Below are 21,692 nucleotides of genomic sequence, written 5' to 3' on the forward strand. Positions count from 1 at the left end.
GCAGTGAGCCGAGATCGCACCACTGCACTCCAGCCTGGGGGACAAAGGGAAACTCCATCTCAAAAAAAAAAAAAAAAACCTGAGCAGAGATCTCGTGTTATAAACAGGAGTAATCAGGCAAAAGGAAGGGACAAAGGTAAGAGGAGTCAAGAAAGAATCCTACCAAATAGAAAAAAACAAATTGTGCAAAAGACCCCATAATGCAAGACAGGATGGCATATTCAAAGAATGATAGAAGGCCAATGTAGCGGAAGCACAGATTGTGAAGTTGGAAGTGGAATAAGAAGAGTTTGGCCTTTACCAAGAGATATGAATTTAGCAGGGTTGTGGCTAGGTCAGATTTTCATTTCTGAAAGATCCCTATGGCCAGTGTGGAGAGTGGATTGGAAGTACACAAATCAGTTAGGAGTAATCTAGGCAAGGGATGGCAGCAACATCAACTAGAATGATGGTGGAGGGAATAGAGAAGTGGCCAGATTTGACATATTTAGGAGACAGAACCAACAGGGCTTGGTGACTGATTAGATATAGAAGTGAAAGAGAGGAGTCAAAAATGATGCCCAGGCTTTCGGTTTCAACAACAGAGGGTACAATAGTTGTACCTCAGTGTCCACTGGAGACTGGTTTCAGGACCTCCCATAGATACCAAAACACAGATGCTTAAGTCCCTGACATGAAATGGCACTGTTATACACCCTAGGCACACATCCTCCTGTATCTTTTAAATTATCTCTAGATTATTTATAACACCTAATACAATGTAAATGCTATATAAATAATTGTTTACTTGTAATGTTTATGGAATAATGGCAAGAAAAAAAAGTCTGTACATTTTTACAAGGACACAATTTTTTTTTAATATTCTCTTTTTTGTTTTTTGAGACAGGGCCTTGCTGTTACCCAGGCTGAAGTGCAGTGGTGTGATCACAGCTCACTGTAGCCTCAAATTCTTAGGGCTCAATCAGTCCTCCCACCTCAGTATCCCGAGGAGCTGGGATCACAGGCACATGCCACCATGCCCAGCTAATTTTTTAAATTTTTTTGTAGAGATGAGGTCTCCCTATGTTGCCCAGGCTGGTCTCAAATTCCTGGCCTCAAGCTTTTTAATATTTTCAATCCAAGGTTAATTGAATATACAGATGTGAAACCTACAGATACAGAGGGCCAAATGTGCCCTTCACCGAGACAGAGAAGACAGGAGGCAGTGGCTTTGGGAGGGGAATAGCAAAAGAAAATAATTAGCTCAGTTTGGGCAGTTGACAAGATTAAGCAGCCTGGGAGGTATCCTAGTTGGCTAGTGGCAGTTAGATACCACAGATTTTAAACTAGAAGTATACACATTCAGAAGTTATCCACATACAGATGGTAACTGAAACAATGGAAAATGGATGAGATCACCCAAGGAGAATGTGAACAGGAAAGAAAATGAGAAAAGTCAGATAAGAAAAATCAAGTGAAAGTGATGTCACTAGAAAGCTGAGTGAGTTTCTGGGAAGATGTCATCAACAGTTTTGAAGACCATAGGGTTTAGATAAGATTTTTTAAATATCCATCTCATTTATCAATTGAGAAGTCGCTGTCAATCTTAGAGCTATCTTAATGTAGTAGCATGAGTAGAAACATATTGTAATCAGTTGAAAAGCACATGAAAGATGAAAATTAGAAACAAGGACAGCTTATTATTTTTATAAGTTCGGCTGTGAGTGAAAGAAGAAAGGTAAAATACTAGAAGAAAAAGGTAACAATGAAAAGAATTTAACTTGTTTCCATGCTTGTTTCCCCACAAGTAGCTGGGACTATAGGTGAGCAAGACCACGCCCAGCTAATTTTTCTATTTCTTATAGAGAGGGGTCTCCCATATTGCCCAGGCTGGTCTCGAACTCCTGAGCTCAAGCGATCCACCCGCCTCAGACTCCCAAAATGCTGGGATAACAGGCGTGAGCCACTGCACCAGCCACCCCACTTTAACATTTTTAAATTTTCTGGCTTGTGAGCTATAAGAATATATTACCCAGCCAAAAATTATGCTTTAAAAATCTTTTTTTCGAATTTCTCTTCTACTGAGATAGTAGTTAAAAAGAACAAGGAATATAATGATGCTAATAAATTTCTACAACACAAGATATAAATGAGACAGAAGTTTAAACAGCTTTAAAAGTTTAAGCTTTTGGCTGGGCACATTGGCTCATGCTTGTAATCCCAGCACTTTGGGAGGCCGAGACAGGCAGATGGTTTGACCTCAGGAGTTTGAGACCAGCCTGGGCAACAGGGCCAGACCCCATCTCTTAAAAAAAAAAAAAATTAAGCTTTTGCTTCAATTTTTTCCATCTGATTTATCAGAAGTAGCTGAGGGAATAAAGAGAGGAGATGTAGGGGGTGGCCAAGGAATTGAGAGCTATAAGAAAATAAGGTTTGAATTAGCAGATATGGAGAATGGAAAAGGCGGCTACGAAAATACACTTGGACTCAACTAAGAATTCTTTTTTTTTTGAGACAGAGTCTAACTCTGTCACTCAGGCTGTGGTGCAGTGGTGCGATCTCAGCTCACTGCAACCTCCGCCTCCTGGGCTCAAGCGATCGTCCGGCCTCAGCCTCCCGAGTAGCTGGGATTACAGGCGCACGCCATCACACTAGGCTAATTTTTGTATTTTTAGTAGATACAGGATTTCCCCATGTTTGTCAGGCTGGTCTCAAGCGATCTGCACATCTCGGCCTCCCAAAGTGCTGACGGGAGCCACCGTGCTCGGCCACTACTAAGAATTCCATATGCGCAAAGAAACAGATATTATACATTGGCCCAGTGCAGCAGAATACATATCATCTGAGAACTGTGACATTGTGAGAAGAGGAAGTTAAAAGTCATCCTTTAAGACAATTTACTTTGACTTACAAACAGTATGAAGAAATGTCAGACTAAACCGAGTCCCCCCCGCCACCCCCACCCCCCGATATTCTCTGTCCCGGTATATTTCCAGGGCCTTCCACACTGCCTGACACAGGCTGACACTCAACAATTGAGCTATTCGTTAAGTCGACTGTGGCTTTAAGGAAAATTTTTAAAGGGTGCCCTTTGCTTCAAATTCAAAACGTAATTTATCTTACGACTCTGCACGCTACTTCACCACAGGAAATGAGGATCAGATCTAACGGAACGAGAAAGTGCAGCGAGCAGCAGTGAACGTAACCTGGAACATTAACGCTATGTTCCCTGCACCCTCCGCCTCTCCCTACCCCAGTTTCGTTCCCGGCCTGGTAAGTGTGGGAACAAGGCTGGGGACTGTGCAGCCGGCGCATGGGAAGGCCCCAAATCCTCAATCCAATCAGTTCCCAACGCTTTCCTGCTTAAATGGACCGCCACGGCGTGTGTTTTGAGCGTTCACCTACCCTCATCCGCGTCGTACATATTGCCAAACGGTTCCCGAGCTCCTAACTCTTGAAATCAAAAGACAAAAACCGCCCAGAAGCCACCAGCTCCGGGAGCTAAAGACGAAGTAACTTCCGTCTCCGACGTTCCCAGAATACCATGCGTTTCACACCAAAGGCCGCCCACAGGGACGCCAAAGTTAGGATCTGCGCCTGCGCAAATTGTAGGTCAAGCTTGGGCCGGGGTTAGGGTTGCACACGCGCAAATTGTGGGCCGCCGCTGCCGGGCTGATTGAGAGGACAGCTCCCGCAATCTGCGGTCGTATCCGTCCCGTCAATGTTTTATTTCTGCTTGTTTTTCAATGTTGTTGCACAAATAACGACACCTGAAAACAAAACCAAGTATACTTATTATTAGAAAGTGTTCGTCCTGTGAATCCGCAACATTGGGATGCTCAATTTATTTGCCTTTATAAGGACCAAAACACGAAGCTATTTTTTATTTTTATTTATTTATTATTTTTTGAAATGGAGTCTCGCTCTGTTGCCCAGGCTGGAGTGCAGTGGAGCGATCTCGGCTCACTGCAACCTCCGTCTCCCGGGTTCAAGCGATTCTCCTGCCTCGGCCTCCCAAATAGCTGGGATTACAGGCAAGGGCCACCACGCCCAGGTAATTTTTGTATTTTTAGTAGAGACGGGGTTTCACCACGTTGGCCAGGCTGGTCTCGAACTGCTGACCTCAGGTGATCCGCCCGCCTCGGCCTCCCAAAGTGCTGGGATTACAGGCGTGAGCCACGCGCCCGGCTGGAAGCTCCTTTTTGTTTTTGTTTTGTTTTGTTTTTTTGAGACAGGCTCGCTCTGTCGCCCAGGCTGGAGTGCAGTGGCGCGATCTCGGCTCACTGCAACCTCCGCCTCCCGCGTTCAAGCCATTCTCCTGCCTCAGCCTCCCGAGTAGCTGGGACTACAGGCGCCCGCCACCACGCCTGGCTAATTTTTGGTATTTTTAGTAGAGATGGGGGTTTCACCGTGTAAGCCAGGATGGTCTCGATCTCCTGACCTCATGATCTGCCCGCCTCGGCCTCCCAAAGTGCTGGGATTACAGGCGTGAGCCACCGCGCCCGGCCCCGGAAGCTCCTTTTTAAGTGTGATTTATTAAGGGCGGCTTGTGCTAGCAGTGAGGCGTTAAGCCTGAAAGTGAAAAAACCCAAAACACTCACTGCTCTTTTCTGCCCACCTAGCTCAATCCTCCAGTGCCTTTGCCATAGCTTTAAGTAGGTTCTCAGTCTCATAGCTTAAATCGCGAGAACTCACGGGATTAGACGCAAGACCAACCAGGACAGCTCCCAAGTACCCACGCGCTTCCGTCTCGGGTCAAATGCGCGCCTTGGACCCTAGTGCGCGTGCGCGCTTGTGGCTCCGCCCCTTTGCCTGGAGCTACTTCCTCATGCTGCCCGCTCGCCTACCGTTCAGGCTGCTGAGCCTTTTCCTTCGTGGATCCGCTCCCACGGCAGCGCGCCATGGCCTCCGGGAGCCGCTCCTGGAGAGGAGGTGCGCTGCCGCCTCCTCCTTCCAGCACTCATCGAGTCTGGGACGCGAACTTCCTTATGACCCCGTGGACACGGAGGGCTTTGGAGAAGGTGGTGACATGCAGGAGCGTTTTCTGTTCCCGGAGTACATCCTGGAGCCGGAGCCGGAACCCACCCGCGAAAAGCAGCTGCAGGAGCTCCAGCAACAGCAGGAGGAGGAGGAGCGACAGAGGCAGCAGCGGCGGGAGGAGCGGCGACAGCAAAACCTACGGGCCAGGTCCCGGGAGCACCCGGTCGTGGGGCACCCGGACCCGGCATTGCCGCCCAGCGGCGTGAACTGCTCGGGCTGCGGGGCAGAGCTGCACTGCCAGGACCCCGGCGTGCCCGGCTACCTGCCCCGAGAGAAGTTCCTCCGCACGGCGGAGGCAGACGGCGGGCTGGCACGGACCGTGTGCCAGCGCTGCTGGCTGCTGTCGCACCACCGGCGCGCTCTACGCCTGCAGGTGAGCCGCGAGCAGTACCTGGAGCTGGTGAGCGCCGCGTTGCGGCGGCCCGGGCCCTCCCTGGTGCTCTACATGGTGGACCTGCTGGACCTGCCCGACGCCCTGCTGCCCGACTTGCCCGCGCTGGTGGGCCCCAAGCAGCTGATCGTGCTGGGAAACAAAGTGGACCTCCTGCCCCAGGATGCTCCTGGCTACCGGCAGAGGCTGCGGGAGCGATTGTGGGAGGACTGTGCCCGCGCCGGGCTCCTGCTGGCCCCTGGCCACCAAGGGCCACAGCGCCCCGTCAAGGACGAGCCACAGGGCGGGGAGAATCCGAATCCGCCGAACTGGTCCCGCACGGTGGTCAGGGACGTGCGGCTGATCAGCGCCAAGACCGGCTATGGAGTGGAAGAGTTGATCTCTGCCCTTCAGCGCTCCTGGCGCTACCGTGGGGACGTCTACTTAGTGGGCGCCACCAACGCCGGCAAATCCACTCTCTTTAACACGCTCCTGGAGTCCGATTACTGCACTGCCAAGGGCTCCGAGGCCATCGACAGAGCCACCATCTCCCCTTGGCCAGGTGAGTTTTAGGAGGCTCGCCCTCTTCGTTTCCTGGCAAGGTGGACGTCTGGTCCTGGCCGAGGCACCGAGTACATCCTCCCTTAATGTCCACTACGGGCTGCCTGTACCCTTCCCTTTACAAATTCTCTCCCCACTCTGGTCACACCTCTCTTCTGTGTCAGCTTACTGCTAGGGAAAATTGAGGATGTGTTGTAGTAATTTTCTAATGGAAGTGTTTATGGAGCACGTCTCTGTTCCCAGTCACTAAGCACTGGAGATAGACCAGGGAACAAAGCAAAGTTCCTGTTCTGGAGATTTGCTTTGTAACTTCCCTGTATATTGTTCCAGAAAGTGTGCGTCCTTTTTACTGTCTGAACCTAATGAACTTTGTGTTTTGTTTGTTTGTTTGTTTTGTTTTGGAGACAGAGTCTCACTCTGTCGCCCAGGCTGGAGTGCACTGGCGTGATCTCGGCTCACTGCAACCTCCGCCTCCCTGGTTCAAGTGATTCTCCTGCCTCAGCCTCCCGAGTAGCTGGGATTCGAGGCATGCGCCACCACACCAAGCTAATTTTTGTGTTTGTTTTGTTTTGTTTTTTGAGATGGAGTCTTGCTCTGTCGCCCAGGCTAGAGTGCAATGGCTCACTGTAACCTCCGCCTCCCGGGTTCCAGTGATTCTCCTCCCTCAGCCTCCTGAGTAGCTGGGATTACAGGCGCACGCCACTATGCCCAGCTAATTTTTATATTTTTAGTAGAGACGGGGTTTCACTATGTTGGTCAGGCTGGTCTTAAACCTCTGACCTCGTGATCCGCCCGCCTCAGCATCCCAAAGTGCTGGGATTACAGGTGTGAGCCACCGCGCCTGGCCTAATTTTTGTATTTTTAGTAGAGATGGGGTTTCACCATGTTGGCCAGGCTGGTCTGGAACTCCTGGCCTCAGGTGATCTGCCCACCTTGGCCTCCCAAAGCGCTGGGATTACAGGCAAGCACCACCATGCCCAGCTAATTTTTGTATCTTTGGTAGAGACAGGGTTTCACCATGTTGGCCAGGCAGGTCTCCAACTCCTGACCTCACGTGATCTGCCCACCTCATCCTCCCAAAGTGCTGGGATTACAGGTGTGAGCCACTGCTCCCAGCCCATTAGTGCAATTTGATGTGTGGCTTTGCCAGGCTCAGTGGCTCACATCTGTAATTCTAGCACTTTGGGAGGCCAAGGTGGGCAGATTGCTTGAGCTCAGGAGTTCAGGACCAGCCTGGGCAACATGGTGAAACCCTATCTCTACTAAAAATACAAAAATTAGTCAGGCTGGTGGTGCGTGCCTGTAGTCCCAGCTACTCAGGAGGTTGAGGTGGGAGAATCACCTGAGCCTGGAAGGTTGAGGTGGCAGTGAGCCCTAATTGGGCCACTGCACTCCAATCCAGCCTGGACAACAGAGACCCAAAAAAACAGAAGTATCATTCTTGTGACTTTAAGAAACTTCTGTGGCCAGGTGCAGTGGGTCACACCTGTAATCCGAGCACTTTGGGAGGCCAAGGTGGGCAGATCACCTGAGGTCAGGAGTTCCAGACCAGACCTGCCCACATGGCGAAACTCCCGTGTCTACTAAAAATACAAAACTTAGCCGGGTGTGGTAGCTGGTGCCTGAAATCCCAGCTACTCAGGAGGCTGAGGGTGAAGACTCGCTTGAACCTGGGAGGCTGAGCCAAGATCGCACCACTGCACTCCAGCCTGGGCAACAGAGCAAGACGCTGTCTCAAAAACAAGAAAGAAAGAAACAAACTTCTGTAATTAGAAAATGAGTCCTTCTATGGTTTAAATTTTTTTTCTTTTTTTGAGACAGAGGCTCACTCTGTCGCCCAGGTTGGAGTGCAGTGGTGCGATCTCGCCTCACGGCAACCCTCACCTCCCAGGTTCAAGCGATTCTCCTGCCTCGGCCTCCCAAATAGCTGGACTACAAGTGTGCACCACCACACCCAGCTAATTTTTTGTATTTTTAGTAGAGACAGGGTTTCACCATGTTGGCAAGGCAGGTCTCGAACTCCTGACCTCAAGTGATCCACCCGCCTGGGCCTCCCAAACTGCTGGGATTACCGGTGTGAGCCACTATGCTCAGCCAGGTTTAAATTTAAGTTGACAAAACTGACTGCCCCATTTGTTCCCTTGAAACCAAAGTTTCATTTAGTAAGCTGCTCTTCTCTGTCTTGCACTTTGAATTTTACAGAAAAATTACTTTTATACTGAATGGCAATGTGATAAAAATGGAAAGAAATCGGGCCTACAGATTTTGGATTCCAATTCTGGTTTCCCCTGTGAGCTAATCTCTTAACCTATTTCCTCATTTGTAAAGTGGCAGTAATTTTATATTTTATTACAGTAACCAACACAGTGTAGATCCTCAAAAATGTTCATTTTCTTCCCCCTTATTCCGTTTTCTAAAGATGTATTTATTCTGTGTATTTCAGGTACTACATTAAACCTTCTGAAGTTTCCTATTTGCAACCCAACTCCTTACAGAATGTTTAAAAGGCATCAAAGACTTAAAAAAGATTCAACTCAAGCTGAAGAAGATCTTAGTGAGCAAGAACAAAATCAGCTTAATGTCCTCAAAAAGCATGGTTATGTCGTAGGTAAGCATCTTCTATGGGAAAACCCTTGTTGGTACTATGCTAAAATTCTTTGTTAAGCAACCTGAAATACAGCTGTCCGAGGCTAGCCAGTTTTTGTGGGGAGAGACTGCCTTCCTTATTCTGCAACAAAGACGCCCTTTAGCAATAAGGCTACTGTTTGGAAACCCAGAGCAGTACAGGTAGTAAAAGTTTTTACTCCATGCAGCAGCTTTAGATTAGGTTGTCTGTCTTTCCTTGGTATATCTTTTCAGCCTTTCTTTAAAACAGTCTGATTTCCACACACCCTCGCCCCCGCCACTCCATGTACACAGCCAGCCACACGCTTGATTATTGCAAGAGTTGACTCCCACTGCTTTTTGGAAAAAAAAAAAAGCAAAAGTATCATTATGGTCTCACTTCCCTACACTGTAATCTTAGTAACTTGTTTGAGGGAAACATAAAAATTATGTCTGGAGTTAAAAGTATTAAAGGAGTGACTAATAACCTTACTATAACTTGTTCTAGGAAGAGTTGGAAGGACATTCTTGTATTCAGAAGAACAGAAGGATAACATTCCCTTTGAGTTTGATGCTGATTCACTTGCCTTTGACATGGAAAATGACCCTGTTATGGGTACACACAAATCCACCAAACAAGTAGAATTGACTGCACAAGATGTGAAAGATGCCCACTGGTTTTATGACACCCCTGGAATTACAAAAGAAAATTGTGTATGTATTTGGTTTCTTTTAGAAACATTTACTTTCTTTTTCTTTTTTAATGGGTTTATATTGCCTGCTGCCAAGATACACCCAATTTATCAAGACAGGGGAATTGCAATAGAGAAAGAGTGTAATGCATGTAGAGCCAGCTAAATGGGAAACTGGAGTTTTATTACTAGTCATATCAGCCTCAGAAACATTTACTTTCAATTGCACAAGTACTGCTGTCTTAATTGGCAGAAAACAGGAAAAGAAGTATACTTCCATTTTAGTCTCAGTTCTGATTCATTCATGAAAGCTGTTTAGGGGGTGAATCTGTATGCCATCAAGTTATGTGTTCCATTTGATAGACTTCATTGCTGACAACCAACTTATTTTATCATTGTGATTGTTACCGTGGTTAGGGAAACGTTTACAGAAGCCTAGGTTTTGAGGATGGAAAAACACATAAATATCACTGGAGTCCAACTCCCTAGTCCCTGCTTGAATTACCTCTGTAACATATCCATCAAGGGGTCCTCCATCTTGAACTGAAAGGAGTGACTCACCAAAGCTGAAACTATGTCATGTCACCTTCCAAGGTAACTCATTTGGGTCTTTGACCTTCTCTTTGTATTGAGTATACTGAGCTGAATAGTCTCCCTGTAACATGTATTCATTGTTCCCCAAAGCCATCTGTGACTAAGGTAATACCTATTTCCCTTGCCAGACTGAAATATTTTAAAATGTAACGTCCCATCTCTTCTTCACCTATCCCTCCCTTTTCTTCTCTTTCATTACTTCATCCAGCAAACGTTGAGCATTCACTGTGCTCACAATCTGGATTGTTTGTCTTCATTTCCTACAGCTGTGCTGTAGGAAACAGGCTATTCATTGGCCCAGGCCTCTTCAGAATGTTTTCTATGTTTGTTCTTAAAGTGTGACACTGAGAACTCGGTGCTCTCAGGTGAGCATGATTTAAAATAGTATTAACTCCGACCGGGCGCAGTGGCTCACGCCTGTAATCCCAGCACTTTGGGAGGCCCAGGCGGGCAGATCACAAGGTCAGGAGATCGAGACCATCTGGGCTAACACGGTGAAACCCTGTCTGTACTAAAAATACAAAAAATTAGCCGGGAGGTAGTGGGCGCCTGTAGTCCCAGCTACTCGGGAGGCTGAGGCAGGAGAGTGGTGTGAACCCGGGAGGCAGAGCTTGCAGTGAGCTGAGATCGTGCCACTGCACTCCAGTCTGGGTGACAGAGCAAGACTCTGTCTCAAAAAAAAAAAAAAAAGAATAGCATTAACTCCACCTGTCTTGTCCCTATGCCTCTCTTTTATCCAATTGCTCATGGACAACTTTGGGCCTCATAGGTAACTTTGACTTTGTCTTGTTAAATTCAGCCTATATCTTACTCTGTTAAATATTCATTCAATCTCATTACTTTTTATATTTGCAGTTTGGATCTTCATTCAGATCATTGATTGACTCAAATGTGCATCCAGGATACAGCCTCACAACAGATTCATTAATCATTTCCTTCGAATCTGGTTACTGACCAGTTTCTGATTTTTCTAATTATCTCTGTATCTCCCTACAAAACCACATTGTTTCTTAGGTTTCTTAGGTACTTTTCTTGGCCTCATCAGGAACACTTATAGTTACATTCTCAGAATTGTATTCTATTTGATGTCCCCTGTCATTGAATCATACACACCTTTTAAATTTTATTGCTCTCCTGGAATAATTGCTCATGCCATCTTTTCTTCCTTAGCAGTCCAAAAGTTCAGAACTGCTTTCTAATAATATTCTGTCACTTTAGCTTAATGAACTAATTCTTCCCCCACCATACTTTTTTTTTTTTTTTTGAGACGGAGTCTGACTCTCTTGCCCAGGCTGGAGTGCAGTGGCGCAATGATCTTGGCTCACTGCAACCTCTGCCGCCTGGGTTCAAGCGATTGTCCTGCCTCAGCCTCTCGAATAGCTGGTATTAGAGGCATGTGCCACCACACCCGGCTACTTTTTGTGTTTTTAATAGAGACAGGGTTTCGCCATGTTGGCCAGGCTGGTCTCAAACCCCTCACCTCAGGTAATCCACCCACTTCAGCCTCCCAAAGTGCTAGGATTATGGATGGGAGCCACTACGCCCAGACTAATTCTTCCCTTTCAGATGCTATTAGATCAGGCATAGCAGTTACTTCAGTCATGTATCCTCTATTAAATAGTTGTGTCAGAAAGGCAAGAATTTGCAAAATACTCTAGACAGCAGAATGAGAACCCCAAATTTTTAGATATAAACGTCTGTCAGCACTGGTAGTTTGCATCTCTGTTAGTTTACAGATAAACTTATTTGATGTCTTAAACTAGGGTTTCCCAGACTGAACCAAGGATCTCTGTTGTGAAATGAAAGTATTAAGACTCAGGCTGTGCACAGTGCCTCACACCTGTAGTCCCAGCACTTTGGGAGGCCGGGGTGGGAGGATTGCTTGAGCCCAGGAGTTTGAGACCAGCCTGGGCAACATGCCAAAACTGTATCTCTACTAAAAATAAAAAAAATTAGCTGGGCATGGTGGTACATGCCTGTAATCCCAGCTATTGAGGAGGCTGAGGCACAAGAATCACTTGATACACTTATTGGGAGGCAGAGGTTGCAGTGAGCCGAGATCATGCCACTGCAGCCCAGCCTGGGCAACAGAGTGAAACCCTGTCTCAACAAAAAAGAGAGACAAGGTTTCCCCTGTTGCCCAGGCTGGAATGCAGTGGCATGATCAAGTAACTTCAAAGTCCTGGGTTCAACCAGTTCTCCCACTTCAGCCTCCCAAGTAGCTAGGGCCACAGGTACACACCACCATGCCCAACTAATTGTTTAGCTTTTGTAGAGACAGGACCTCGCTATGTTGCCCAGTCTGGTCTAGGCTGGAGTGCAGTGGTGGAATCTTGGCCCACTGTAACTTCTGCCTCCCTGGCTCAAGCAATCCTCCACCTCAGCCTCCGGGGTAGCTGGGAACTACAGACACACGCCACCCCAGCTAATTTTTGTATTTTTCATAGAGGTGAGGTTTTGCCGTGTTGCCCAGACTGGTCTCAAACTCCTGAGCTCAGCTGGGCACAATGGTGCATACCTGTAATCCCAGCACTTCGGAAGACCAAGGCAAGTGGATCACTTGAGGTCAGGAGTTCGAGACCAGCCTGGCCAACATGACAAAACCCCGTCTCTACTAAAAATACCAAAAAAATTAGCCAAGCATGGTGGCGCACGTCTGTAATCTCAGTTACTTGGGAGACTGAGACAGGAGAATTGCTTGAACCCGGGAGGCAGAAGTTGCAGTGAGCCAAAATCACACCATTGCACTCCAGCCTGGGTGACAGAGCAAGACTCCGTCTCAAAAAAAGAAAAAAACTCCTGAGCTCAAGTGATCTGCCTGCCGCTGCCTCTGAAAGTCCTGGGATTACAGGCATGAGCCACCATGGCTGACCTGCAAATGGCTTTTAATGTGCCTTTTCAAACACAAATAATGAACTATTTGCAGCCCCCTTATTATTTTCTTGTGAGCCTCTATGTATCATTTCTATTTTTTATTTTCTTGTTATTCTCTTTTTTTCCTTTGAGACGGAGCCTTGCTCTATGGCCCAGGCTGGAGGGCAGTGGTGAAATCTCTGCTCACCACAACCTCCGCCTCCCAGATTCAAGCGATTCTCCTGCCTCAGCCTCCCGAGTAGCTGGGATTACAGGTGCACGCCACCACGCCCAGCTAATTTTGTATTTTTAATAGAGATGGGCTTTCTCCATGTTGGTCAGGCTGGTCTCGAACTCCTGACCTCAGGTGATCTGCCCGCCTTAGCCTCCCAAAGTGCTGGGATTACAGGCGTGAGCCACCGTGCCCAGCCTCTTGTTAAGAAAGAAGTTTACAAGTTTTGTGTCCAATTTGTACCTTCTTTATTCTTTTTTAACCAGATTTTGATTCCTTAAATCTTTGCAGAATCTTGTACTTCTGTCTTTCCTTTTCTATTTTTCTCTAGTCTCTCTAGGAACTTGTCATCCTTAGAAGGGATTTATTATAAATCATAGGGATAAATTATAAATCCTCTGTGTTATAAGCATGGGGGATTTATAACTTTTTCTCATTCCCTGCTGAATATTTGGGAGAAATAAGGAAATTGAAGACCAGAATTTAGAAAGAGGTTCTTCAGCCACTTTACTTGCTCCTAGAATGGGGTGACCATTTTGCATTTAATGCATGCATACTTACCACTAGGACATGAGGTCACATATACCATTACTTTAAGTGGAAATTGCTACTGCCCACAAGCCTTGATAAGGAGAGCATATATTTTCTATCTTGGTATTGAATGAACATGTTTTCAGGTTCACATTAATTTTGACATTTAGGGAATGCTGCTGACATAGGAAAGTCTCATACACCTATAAAGTTATTTTACCATTACTGTAGATTAACTTGTAAAACAAGGGTAGAGCCATCAGATTGAAATTAATTTAGACAGGAAGAATCTATATAAATTTGATGCGTAGCAAACTCTGACATAATTTGGTTTATTTTGAAGTCTGGCATATTTTTCATCACTTTTTATTTTACGGGTAAATCATAATATATCATATTTTCAATAAAAGTATTTTCTAAAAAATCTGCCATTTGCTTCACAGATTTTAAATCTTCTAACAGAAAAAGAAGTAAATATTGTTTTGCCAACACAGTCCATTGTTCCAAGAACTTTTGTGCTTAAACCAGGAATGGTTCTGTTTTTGGGTGCTATAGGCCGCATAGATTTCCTGCAGGTAAGAAAAGTCTGTACTGTTAAAAAATGATTTTAAAATATTGGGATTCACTTTAAGGAAGCAGATGTATGAACAAGACTGACAAAATGTTGATAACTAAGCCATGATTGTATAGGGTTTAATTTGTTTTTATGTTTAAAAATTTCTGTAATAAAAACTTGGGGATGGCTGGGCACAGTGGCTCACACCTGTAATTCCAGCACTGTGGGAGGCTGAGGCAGGCTGATCACTTGAGGCCAGGAGATCAAGACCAGCCTGGTCAACATGGTGAAACCCCATCTCTACTAAAAATACAAAAATTAGCTGGGCATGGTGGCACACACTTGTAATCCTAGCTACTAGAGAGGCTGAGGCAGGAAGATCACTTAAACCTGGGAGGCAGAGGCTGCAGTGAGCTGAAATTGCACCACTGCACTCCAGCCTGGGTGACGGGGCGAGACTCCATATCAAAAAAAAAAAAAAAACTTGGGGAAAAGAAATGCCCTACTCCCTAATCCCCCCAAAAATGTGCTAGGTCTTGAAAACTTATGTTTTCAATTGAGTACCCCACACAGCTTGGCATTTAAGACAAGATACTATCCCTATTCTATGGGATAGAGTCAAACCTATGGGATAAAGTCAAACCTTTAGGTACAGGGTTATAGGCGTTAAATTAATTCCACACTTTGTATCCCATGATATGTGTGTTTTTATGCATACACGTTTTTGTTTGGTATTCGTTTATATAGCATCTAGGGATTTTGGAGTGTCTATAGAATTGCTCTCCATTTTGCTAAAGTGAAGAGAAAAAGGAAAATGAAACATGGATATGGATATGTCCAACAACACAATACAACTGTGTGCCATTACTATAGCACATTTCTTGGATTTTGTGTTTGCTCATACTTTGTTAGAAATTTTGCCTTACACACTTAGAACCCTTATATATTTCGTTTTGGGAGGTTGTTGGTTTTTTGCTTTTGGGGTTGGTTTTTTGTTTTTTTGTTTTTTTGGTTTTTTTTGAAACAGCATCTCTCTCTGTTGCCCAGACTGGAGTGCAGTGGTACAGTCACGGCTCACTGTGGCCTCAACCTCCTGGGCTCCAATGATCATCCCACCCCGGCCCCGCAAGTAGTAGGGACTACAGGCACACATCACCACACCCAGCTAATTTTTGTATTTTTTATAGAGACAGGGTTTTGCCATGTTTCCCAGGCTGGTCTCAAACTTGAGCTCAAGGGATTCACCCACCTCGGCCTTCCAAAATGCTGGGATTATAGGCATGAGCCACCACACCAGGCTTGCACCCTTATATATTTCATCAGAACACATAAAATGTTGATATTTTAAACCTAACTTTACACAGAGACAATTAAAGCAGATAGTATTTCCTTTTAATTTTTAATAATAGATGTTTTTTCAAAAATAGTATTGGGTCTGTCAGAGAAGTCATAGTTTCACATGAATTGCTGAAATGCACTGCCTCAGTATTGTGCCCCTGTTCTTAGTAATAATTTGATTTACAGCTACTGCTGTACCAGTACTTATAAAGGGAGTCTGATTGGGTTTTTGTTTTTTGGTTTGTTTTTTTTTTTTAGTTGATTGTACCTTGAATATGCAGGTTTTCCAAGTTTTTCACCAGGTCAAATAACTTCTTCCTTTCTTAAGGGAAATCAGTCAGCTTGGTTTACAGTCGTGGCTTCCAACATCCTCCCTGTGCATATCACCTCCTTGGACAGGGCAGACGCTCTGTATCAGAAGCATGCAGGTCATACGTTACTCCAGGTAAGGCAACACACCTTGATTGCATGGTTATGGTTAGTATACACTGGGATGGTCCCATAGCTCTGTTAAGAAAGCCTTTGTTGTACAGAACTGTTATACAGTATCTTGAGCTAGCTTTCCCTCACCTCATTCTCCTTGAGAATTCTGGCTATAAAGCAAAATTGCTCTATATAGACTGATCCTAGAATAGCCACACAGCTATTTTTTTCTCTAGACTACACTGTCCAATTTCGTAGCCATTAGCCCACATGTGGCTAAGTTTAAATATATTAGTGACAATTAAAATTTGCTCAATGGCCAGGTGTGGTGGCTCACGCCTATAATCCCAGCACTTTGGGAGGCCAAGGCAGATGGATCACAAGGTCAGGAGTTCAAGACCAGCCTGGCCAAGATGGTGAAACCCCACCTCTACTAAAAATACAAAAATTAGCCAGGCGTGGTGATGGGTGCCTGTAATCCCAGCCACTCAGAAGGCTGAGGCAGGAGAATCACTTGAACCAGGGCGGCAGAGGTTGCAGTGAGCCAAGATCGCGCTACTGCACTCCAGCCTGGGCAACAGAGACTCCATCTCAAAAAACAACAAAAAAAAGAAAATTTGCTCAAGTTAGCCACGTATGGTGGCATGCACCTGTAGTCCCAGCTCCTCGAGAGGTTAAGGCAGGAGGACCACTTGAGCCCAGGAATATGAGGCTGTGGTGAGCCATGATTATGCCACTGCACTCTAGCCTGGGTGACAGAGTGAAACCCTATCTCTAAAAAAAAAAAAGGAAAATTTAAAATATGGTTGCTTAGTGTCACCAGCCACATTTTGAGTGCCCAATAGTGACATTGTTGCAAAAAGTTGTATAAACTCCTGACAGCCTCATCACCAATACACACACACACACACACACACACACACACCATACTTTGGACAATTAAGCTATAGTTCCCTGAACTCATCATCTTTTTCCAGTTTTTATCTGTACCTGTGGCGACCGAAAATATCTTTCCACCGAATAACTTTGACTCATTTCTCAAAATATTGCTCATATATTGCTTATTTGTTTTTGTTGTTGATATATATATATATATATATATATATATAGCTTCTTTACTAATGTTTTCCTTGACTGAACACATTCATTACTCCTTCCTTCACAACCATAGTACTTATAGATGCCTCACATTACATTTCTGACCTTGTATTAGCTTACATATTATCTACCCCTTTGATTTCCTTGGGGGCAGAAACCATACTGCAAAATCTATCTTTGTGTTCTTAGTGCTAAACACAGGAGAGATTTGCTAATGAATAGATGAATAAATTACCCAGTTACAGCCAAGCGCAGTGGCTCACACTTGTAATCCCAGCACTTTGGGAGGCCGAGGTGGGCAGATCACCTTGAGGTCAGGAGTTTGAGACCAGCCTGGCTAACATGGTGAAACCCTGTTTCTACTAAAAATACAAAAAAAATGGCCTGGTATGGTGGTGCGCGCCTGTAATCCCAGTTACTCGGGAGGCTGAGGCAAGAGAATCACTTGAGCCTTGGAGGCGGAGGTTGCAGTGAGCTGATATCGTGCCATTACACTCCAGCTTGGGCAGCAAGAGCAAAACTCCATCTCAAAAAAAAAAAAAAAATTACTCAATTACTTCTAATCGTGGAAACACCTGTAAACATAAAAGCTAAATCTTATCCATTATATATGGACCCTTAACTCATAAAGACCAGGCATTAATCTTGATGGCCACACCTATAAGAACTAAGGTACTTAGAAGGACCGTGCCTTAATTGCCCAACATTAATCTATGTGAGGCCCTGTGGAGGATTCTAAAAACAGTGTCAGTGAAGCACAATTCTCCTGTCCAGAGGCTGCTGCCAGGTGCTTGCCCAATGTGTGGCCCAGAGCCCTGAGATTTGTAAGCTTCATCCAATCACAGAGTTCCCTTGCTTTTCATTTGACCCCAGAAGTGATTGCAAGTTCTTTTCAACAGTTGAATATTTGAAAGGATTTTATTCTTGATCGCTGTACAGAAGTATCTTATCAGTGATTTGCTTAATGTTAGAGTTCCAAGCAATTTAATTTGAACTTGTAAATATCTTTATTTCATTGGAAGATTCCAATGGGTGGAAAAGAACGAATGGCAGGATTTCCTCCTCTTGTTGCTGAAGACATTATGTTAAAAGAAGGACTGGGGGCATCTGAAGCAGTGGCAGACATCAAGTTTTCCTCTGCAGGTAATTTTATGCCAAGCACTTTTTAAAAATTGAATAAAAGGGCGGGCACGGTAGCTCACACCTGTAATCCCAGCACTTTGTGAGGCCGAGGCGGGCGGATCACCTGAGGTCGGGAGTTTGAGACCAACCTGACCAACGTGGAGAAACCCTGTCTCTACTAAAAATACAAAATTAGCCGGGCATGGTGGTGCATGCCTGTAATTCCAGCTACTCGGGAGGCTGAAGCAGGAGAATTGCTTGAACCCAGGAGGCGGAGGTTGCGGTGAGCCTAGATCATGCCATTGCACTCCAGCCTGGGCAATAAGAGCCAAACTCCATCTCAAAAAAAAAAACAAAAAGTGAATAAAGCAGCCTTACCAACAATTTTTTTTATAGAAAAGTGCCTTAACTGATGAAAGCTGATTATTTTAAGGTGTACATACTAGTTTATTCATAAAATACAACCTATTCTGAAAATAAATTTGTACTTTGCACAAATGCATTGTATGCTTTTTTAAAACTAAGGTGTGTCCACCTGTGCCCCCAGCTTCTCGGGACGCCGAGGCAGGACGATCGCTTGAGCCCAGGAACTTGAGTTCAGCCTGGGTAACATAGCAAGACGCAGTTTCTTAAAAAATAATAAAATAAGAGAGTGAAAGAGTGACAGCGTTCTCTGATATTCCATTTTCAGCTTTGGTTTGGTATTTTTAATAAGATGATTGCTAACAGCCTTTTGTGTTGTGTCACATGCCTGCATAGGTTGGGTTTCAGTAACACCTAATTTTAAGGACAGACTGCATCTCCGAGGCTATACACCTGAAGGAACAGTTTTGACCGTCCGGCCCCCTCTCTTGCCATATATTGTTAACATCAAAGGACAGCGCATCAAGAAAAGTGTGGCCTATAAAACCAAGAAGCCTCCTTCCCTTATGTACAACGTGAGGAAGAAGAAAGGAAAGATAAATGTATGAGACCGACCTTGTTCACTCCAGATATTAACTGTATTGAACACAACAAAATACACTGAATTTGTATTAAACATATAACGCATAAATAAAGCTCCCATTCTTACCCTTTTTTTCTTTTTTCTTTTTTTTTTTTTTGAGACTGAGCCCTGCTCTGTTGCCCAGGTTGGAGTGCAGTGGCATGATCTTGGCTCACTGTAACCTCTCCCTCCCAGGTTCAAGCAATCCTCCTGCCTCAGCCCCCCAGTAGCTGGGATTACAGGCACGCGCCACTATGCCCAGCTAAGTTTTGTATTTTTAGTAGAGATGGGGTTTCACCATGTTGGCCAGGCTGGTCTCGAACTCCTGACCTCAGGTGATCCATCCGCCTCAGCCTCCCAAAGTGCTGGGAATACAGGCGTGAGCCACCGTGGCCAGCCTCACCCTTTTCAAAGCTCTTAACAGTTAACTTTTTTAAACTATTCAAGACTTATGTTCATAATGTATTCAGCTTATAAAAAGTTTTTTTTTTGTATAGTATGTATATGGTATGTATCTGTGACCCACATATATATAAAATTGGAAGCCTGCTATATTCAAGTTTCTCCCACTACTGTTGTTTCTTTTTTTTTTTTGAGACAGGGTCTTGCTCTGTCACCCAGGCTGAAGTACAGTGGTGCAATCTCGGCTCACTGCAAATTCCACCTCCTGGATTCAAGCGATTCTCATGCCTCAGCTTCCTGAGTAGCTAGGATAACAGGTATGCACCACCACCCCTGGCTAATTTTTGTATTTTTAGTAGAGACAAGGTCTCACCATGTTGTCCACCCACCTCGGTCTCCCAAAGTTCTGGGGTTACAGGCATGAGCCACCATGCCCCGCCTCACTACTGTTTTTTATATTGAGACCAGATGTCATTTCTCTTATTTGGAGTTAGCAGTCAGTATATGAAAAAATGGCAGGAAAATTAATTTCTCCAAAATTCACTGGCTTAAATAAGATAGAAGTGAGTAGGTGGCTCTGCTCCAAGGATCCAGCTGGTGGAACATTCCATGGCCATCTGTAGGTCTAAGGTGGCTGCCCAAGTTGTCATCCTTTTCCAGCAAGGGTAAAAAGGGGGAAAGTATGGAGAGCAAGCAACTTCCCTATTTAAAAGAAGGGAAGAAAAGCTGGATGTTGCACACATCAGTTTACACAGTCCACAGGTCCAGTCACATGGCCACACCCACCCATAAGGAAGCTGGGAAATGGAGGAGGAAATGGGAACCATTTGGGGTTTTTATTAAGGAAAAATGGGGAGAATGGATACTAGAGAACAAGTAGAAATTTACCTTACACAATTTGACAATGCCTGAAAATCTTAGATAAAAAAGGATTCAAGGCCAGATGTAGTGGCTCACACCTGTAATCCCAGCACTTTGGGAAGCCAAGGCAGGAGAATCGCTTGAGGCCAGGAGTTCAAGATCAGCCTGGTCAACATAGTGAGACCCCATCTCTATTATATTTTTTTAATAAAAATGAATTGTAGGCTGGGCACAGTGGCTCAACGCCTGTAATCCCAGCACTCTGGGAGGCCAAGGCAAGTGGATCACCTGAGGTCAGGAGTTAGAGACTAGCCTGGACAACATGGTGAAACCCCATCTCTACTAAAAACACAAAAATTAGCCAGGCGTGGTGGGCACCTGTAATCCCAGCTACTCGGGAGGCTGAGGCAGGAGAACTGCACGAACCCAGGAGATGGAAGTTGCAGTGAGCCGAGATCACACCACTGCACTCCAGCCTGGGCAACAAGAGCAAAACTTCATCCCAAAAAAACTAAATAAATAAAGATTTTTAAAAAGCTATGTATGTCTAGCAACTGAGGTCTATTCTGCAACTGAGAGGACACTTTAACCAGTTTATTTACATTTCATCTTTATATGACTGAATAACATTACATCAATCAGAAGTCTTTATTGGCCAGGCGCGGTGGCTCATGCCTGTAATCCCAACATTTTGGGATGCCAAGGCAGGAGGATTGCTTGAGTTAAGAGTTCAAGACCAGCCTGGGCAACACAGCAAGACCTCATCTCTACTAAAACCCAAAAAAAATTAGCCAGGTGTGGTGCTGTGTGCTGGTAATCTCAGCTACTGGAGAGGCTGAGTCAGGAGGATCACTTGAGCCTGGGATATGGAGGCTGCAGTGAGCTATGATCACATTACTGCACTCCAGCCTGGGCAACAGAGCGAGACCCTGTCTAAAAAAACAAAAAAAGAAAAAGTCTACACCTTTTGTTATTCCTAGCTGAGTAAGTAGTACCACAGCTGTGTCATGAAGAATTGGCAAGTCAAGTCCCAGATCCTAATGTTGAAATAAATGCTGGTAAGATAAGCTAGGCTGAAACGCAGTTAGAGCCATGAAATTCCTGAGAGGACCATGTTCTGTCCCAACATATGGGAGCCCCCATGTATTTCACACTCTCCTGTCTTCTCCCCACTCCTCAGTCCTCTTCTAAGTCCTCTTAGATTAAATATAATGGAGAATTTTTTAAGATGCAACTTGTTGTAGACCTTTCATAGTGTTTCAAAGTGAGTACTACTGGTATCTTGGGCAAGGTGGTTCTTTATATATAAAACTGCATTTCAGCCGGGCGCGGTGGCTCACGCCTGTAATCCCAGCACTTTGGAAGGCCGAGGCGGGCGGATCATGAGATCAGGAGATTGAGACCATCCTGGCCAACAAGGTGAAACCCCGTCTCTACTAAAAATTCAAAAA

The 21,692-nt window shown here is 45.1% G+C and overlaps 2 protein-coding genes across 2 annotated transcripts in view; one reads left to right on the forward strand and one right to left on the reverse strand.

The window, feature by feature from the left end:
• The window catches only part of POLR2B (RNA polymerase II subunit B), a 53,221-nt gene extending 49,472 nt beyond the window's left edge, over positions 1-3,749 (reverse strand). The window contains exon 1 of the mRNA XM_031010188.3: positions 3,385-3,749. Coding sequence (XP_030866048.1) covers positions 3,385-3,403 — 19 coding nt within the window. The 5' untranslated portion in view covers positions 3,404-3,749. The remainder of the gene's footprint in view (positions 1-3,384) is intronic.
• Positions 3,745-19,051, forward strand: NOA1 (nitric oxide associated 1). Its single transcript, XM_019025242.4, has 7 exons — positions 3,745-5,951; positions 8,394-8,558; positions 9,063-9,268; positions 13,900-14,031; positions 15,679-15,795; positions 17,894-18,014; positions 18,753-19,051. The coding sequence occupies exons 1-7, from the start codon at positions 4,739-4,741 to the stop codon at positions 18,962-18,964; spliced, it is 2,166 nt and encodes a 721-aa protein (XP_018880787.2). The 5' UTR covers positions 3,745-4,738; the 3' UTR covers positions 18,965-19,051.
• The last annotated feature ends 2,641 nt before the right edge of the window (positions 19,052-21,692 follow it).

Source organism: Gorilla gorilla, chromosome 3 (assembly GCF_029281585.2).
Source record: "Gorilla gorilla gorilla isolate KB3781 chromosome 3, NHGRI_mGorGor1-v2.1_pri, whole genome shotgun sequence".
Classification (NCBI taxonomy): Eukaryota; Metazoa; Chordata; class Mammalia; order Primates; family Hominidae; genus Gorilla; species Gorilla gorilla.

Bases quoted from the DNA above. Each gene is read 5' to 3' on its own strand.
- NOA1 (XM_019025242.4), top strand. From the start codon at position 4,739: ATGCGCGCCTTGGACCCTAGTGCGCGTGCGCGCTTGTGGCTCCGCCCC. The intron at 9,269-13,899 runs GTATGTATTTGG...TTTGCTTCACAG, and splicing joins GAATTACAAAAGAAAATTGT to ATTTTAAATCTTCTAACAGA. The intron at 18,015-18,752 runs GTAATTTTATGC...ATGCCTGCATAG, and splicing joins CATCAAGTTTTCCTCTGCAG to GTTGGGTTTCAGTAACACCT.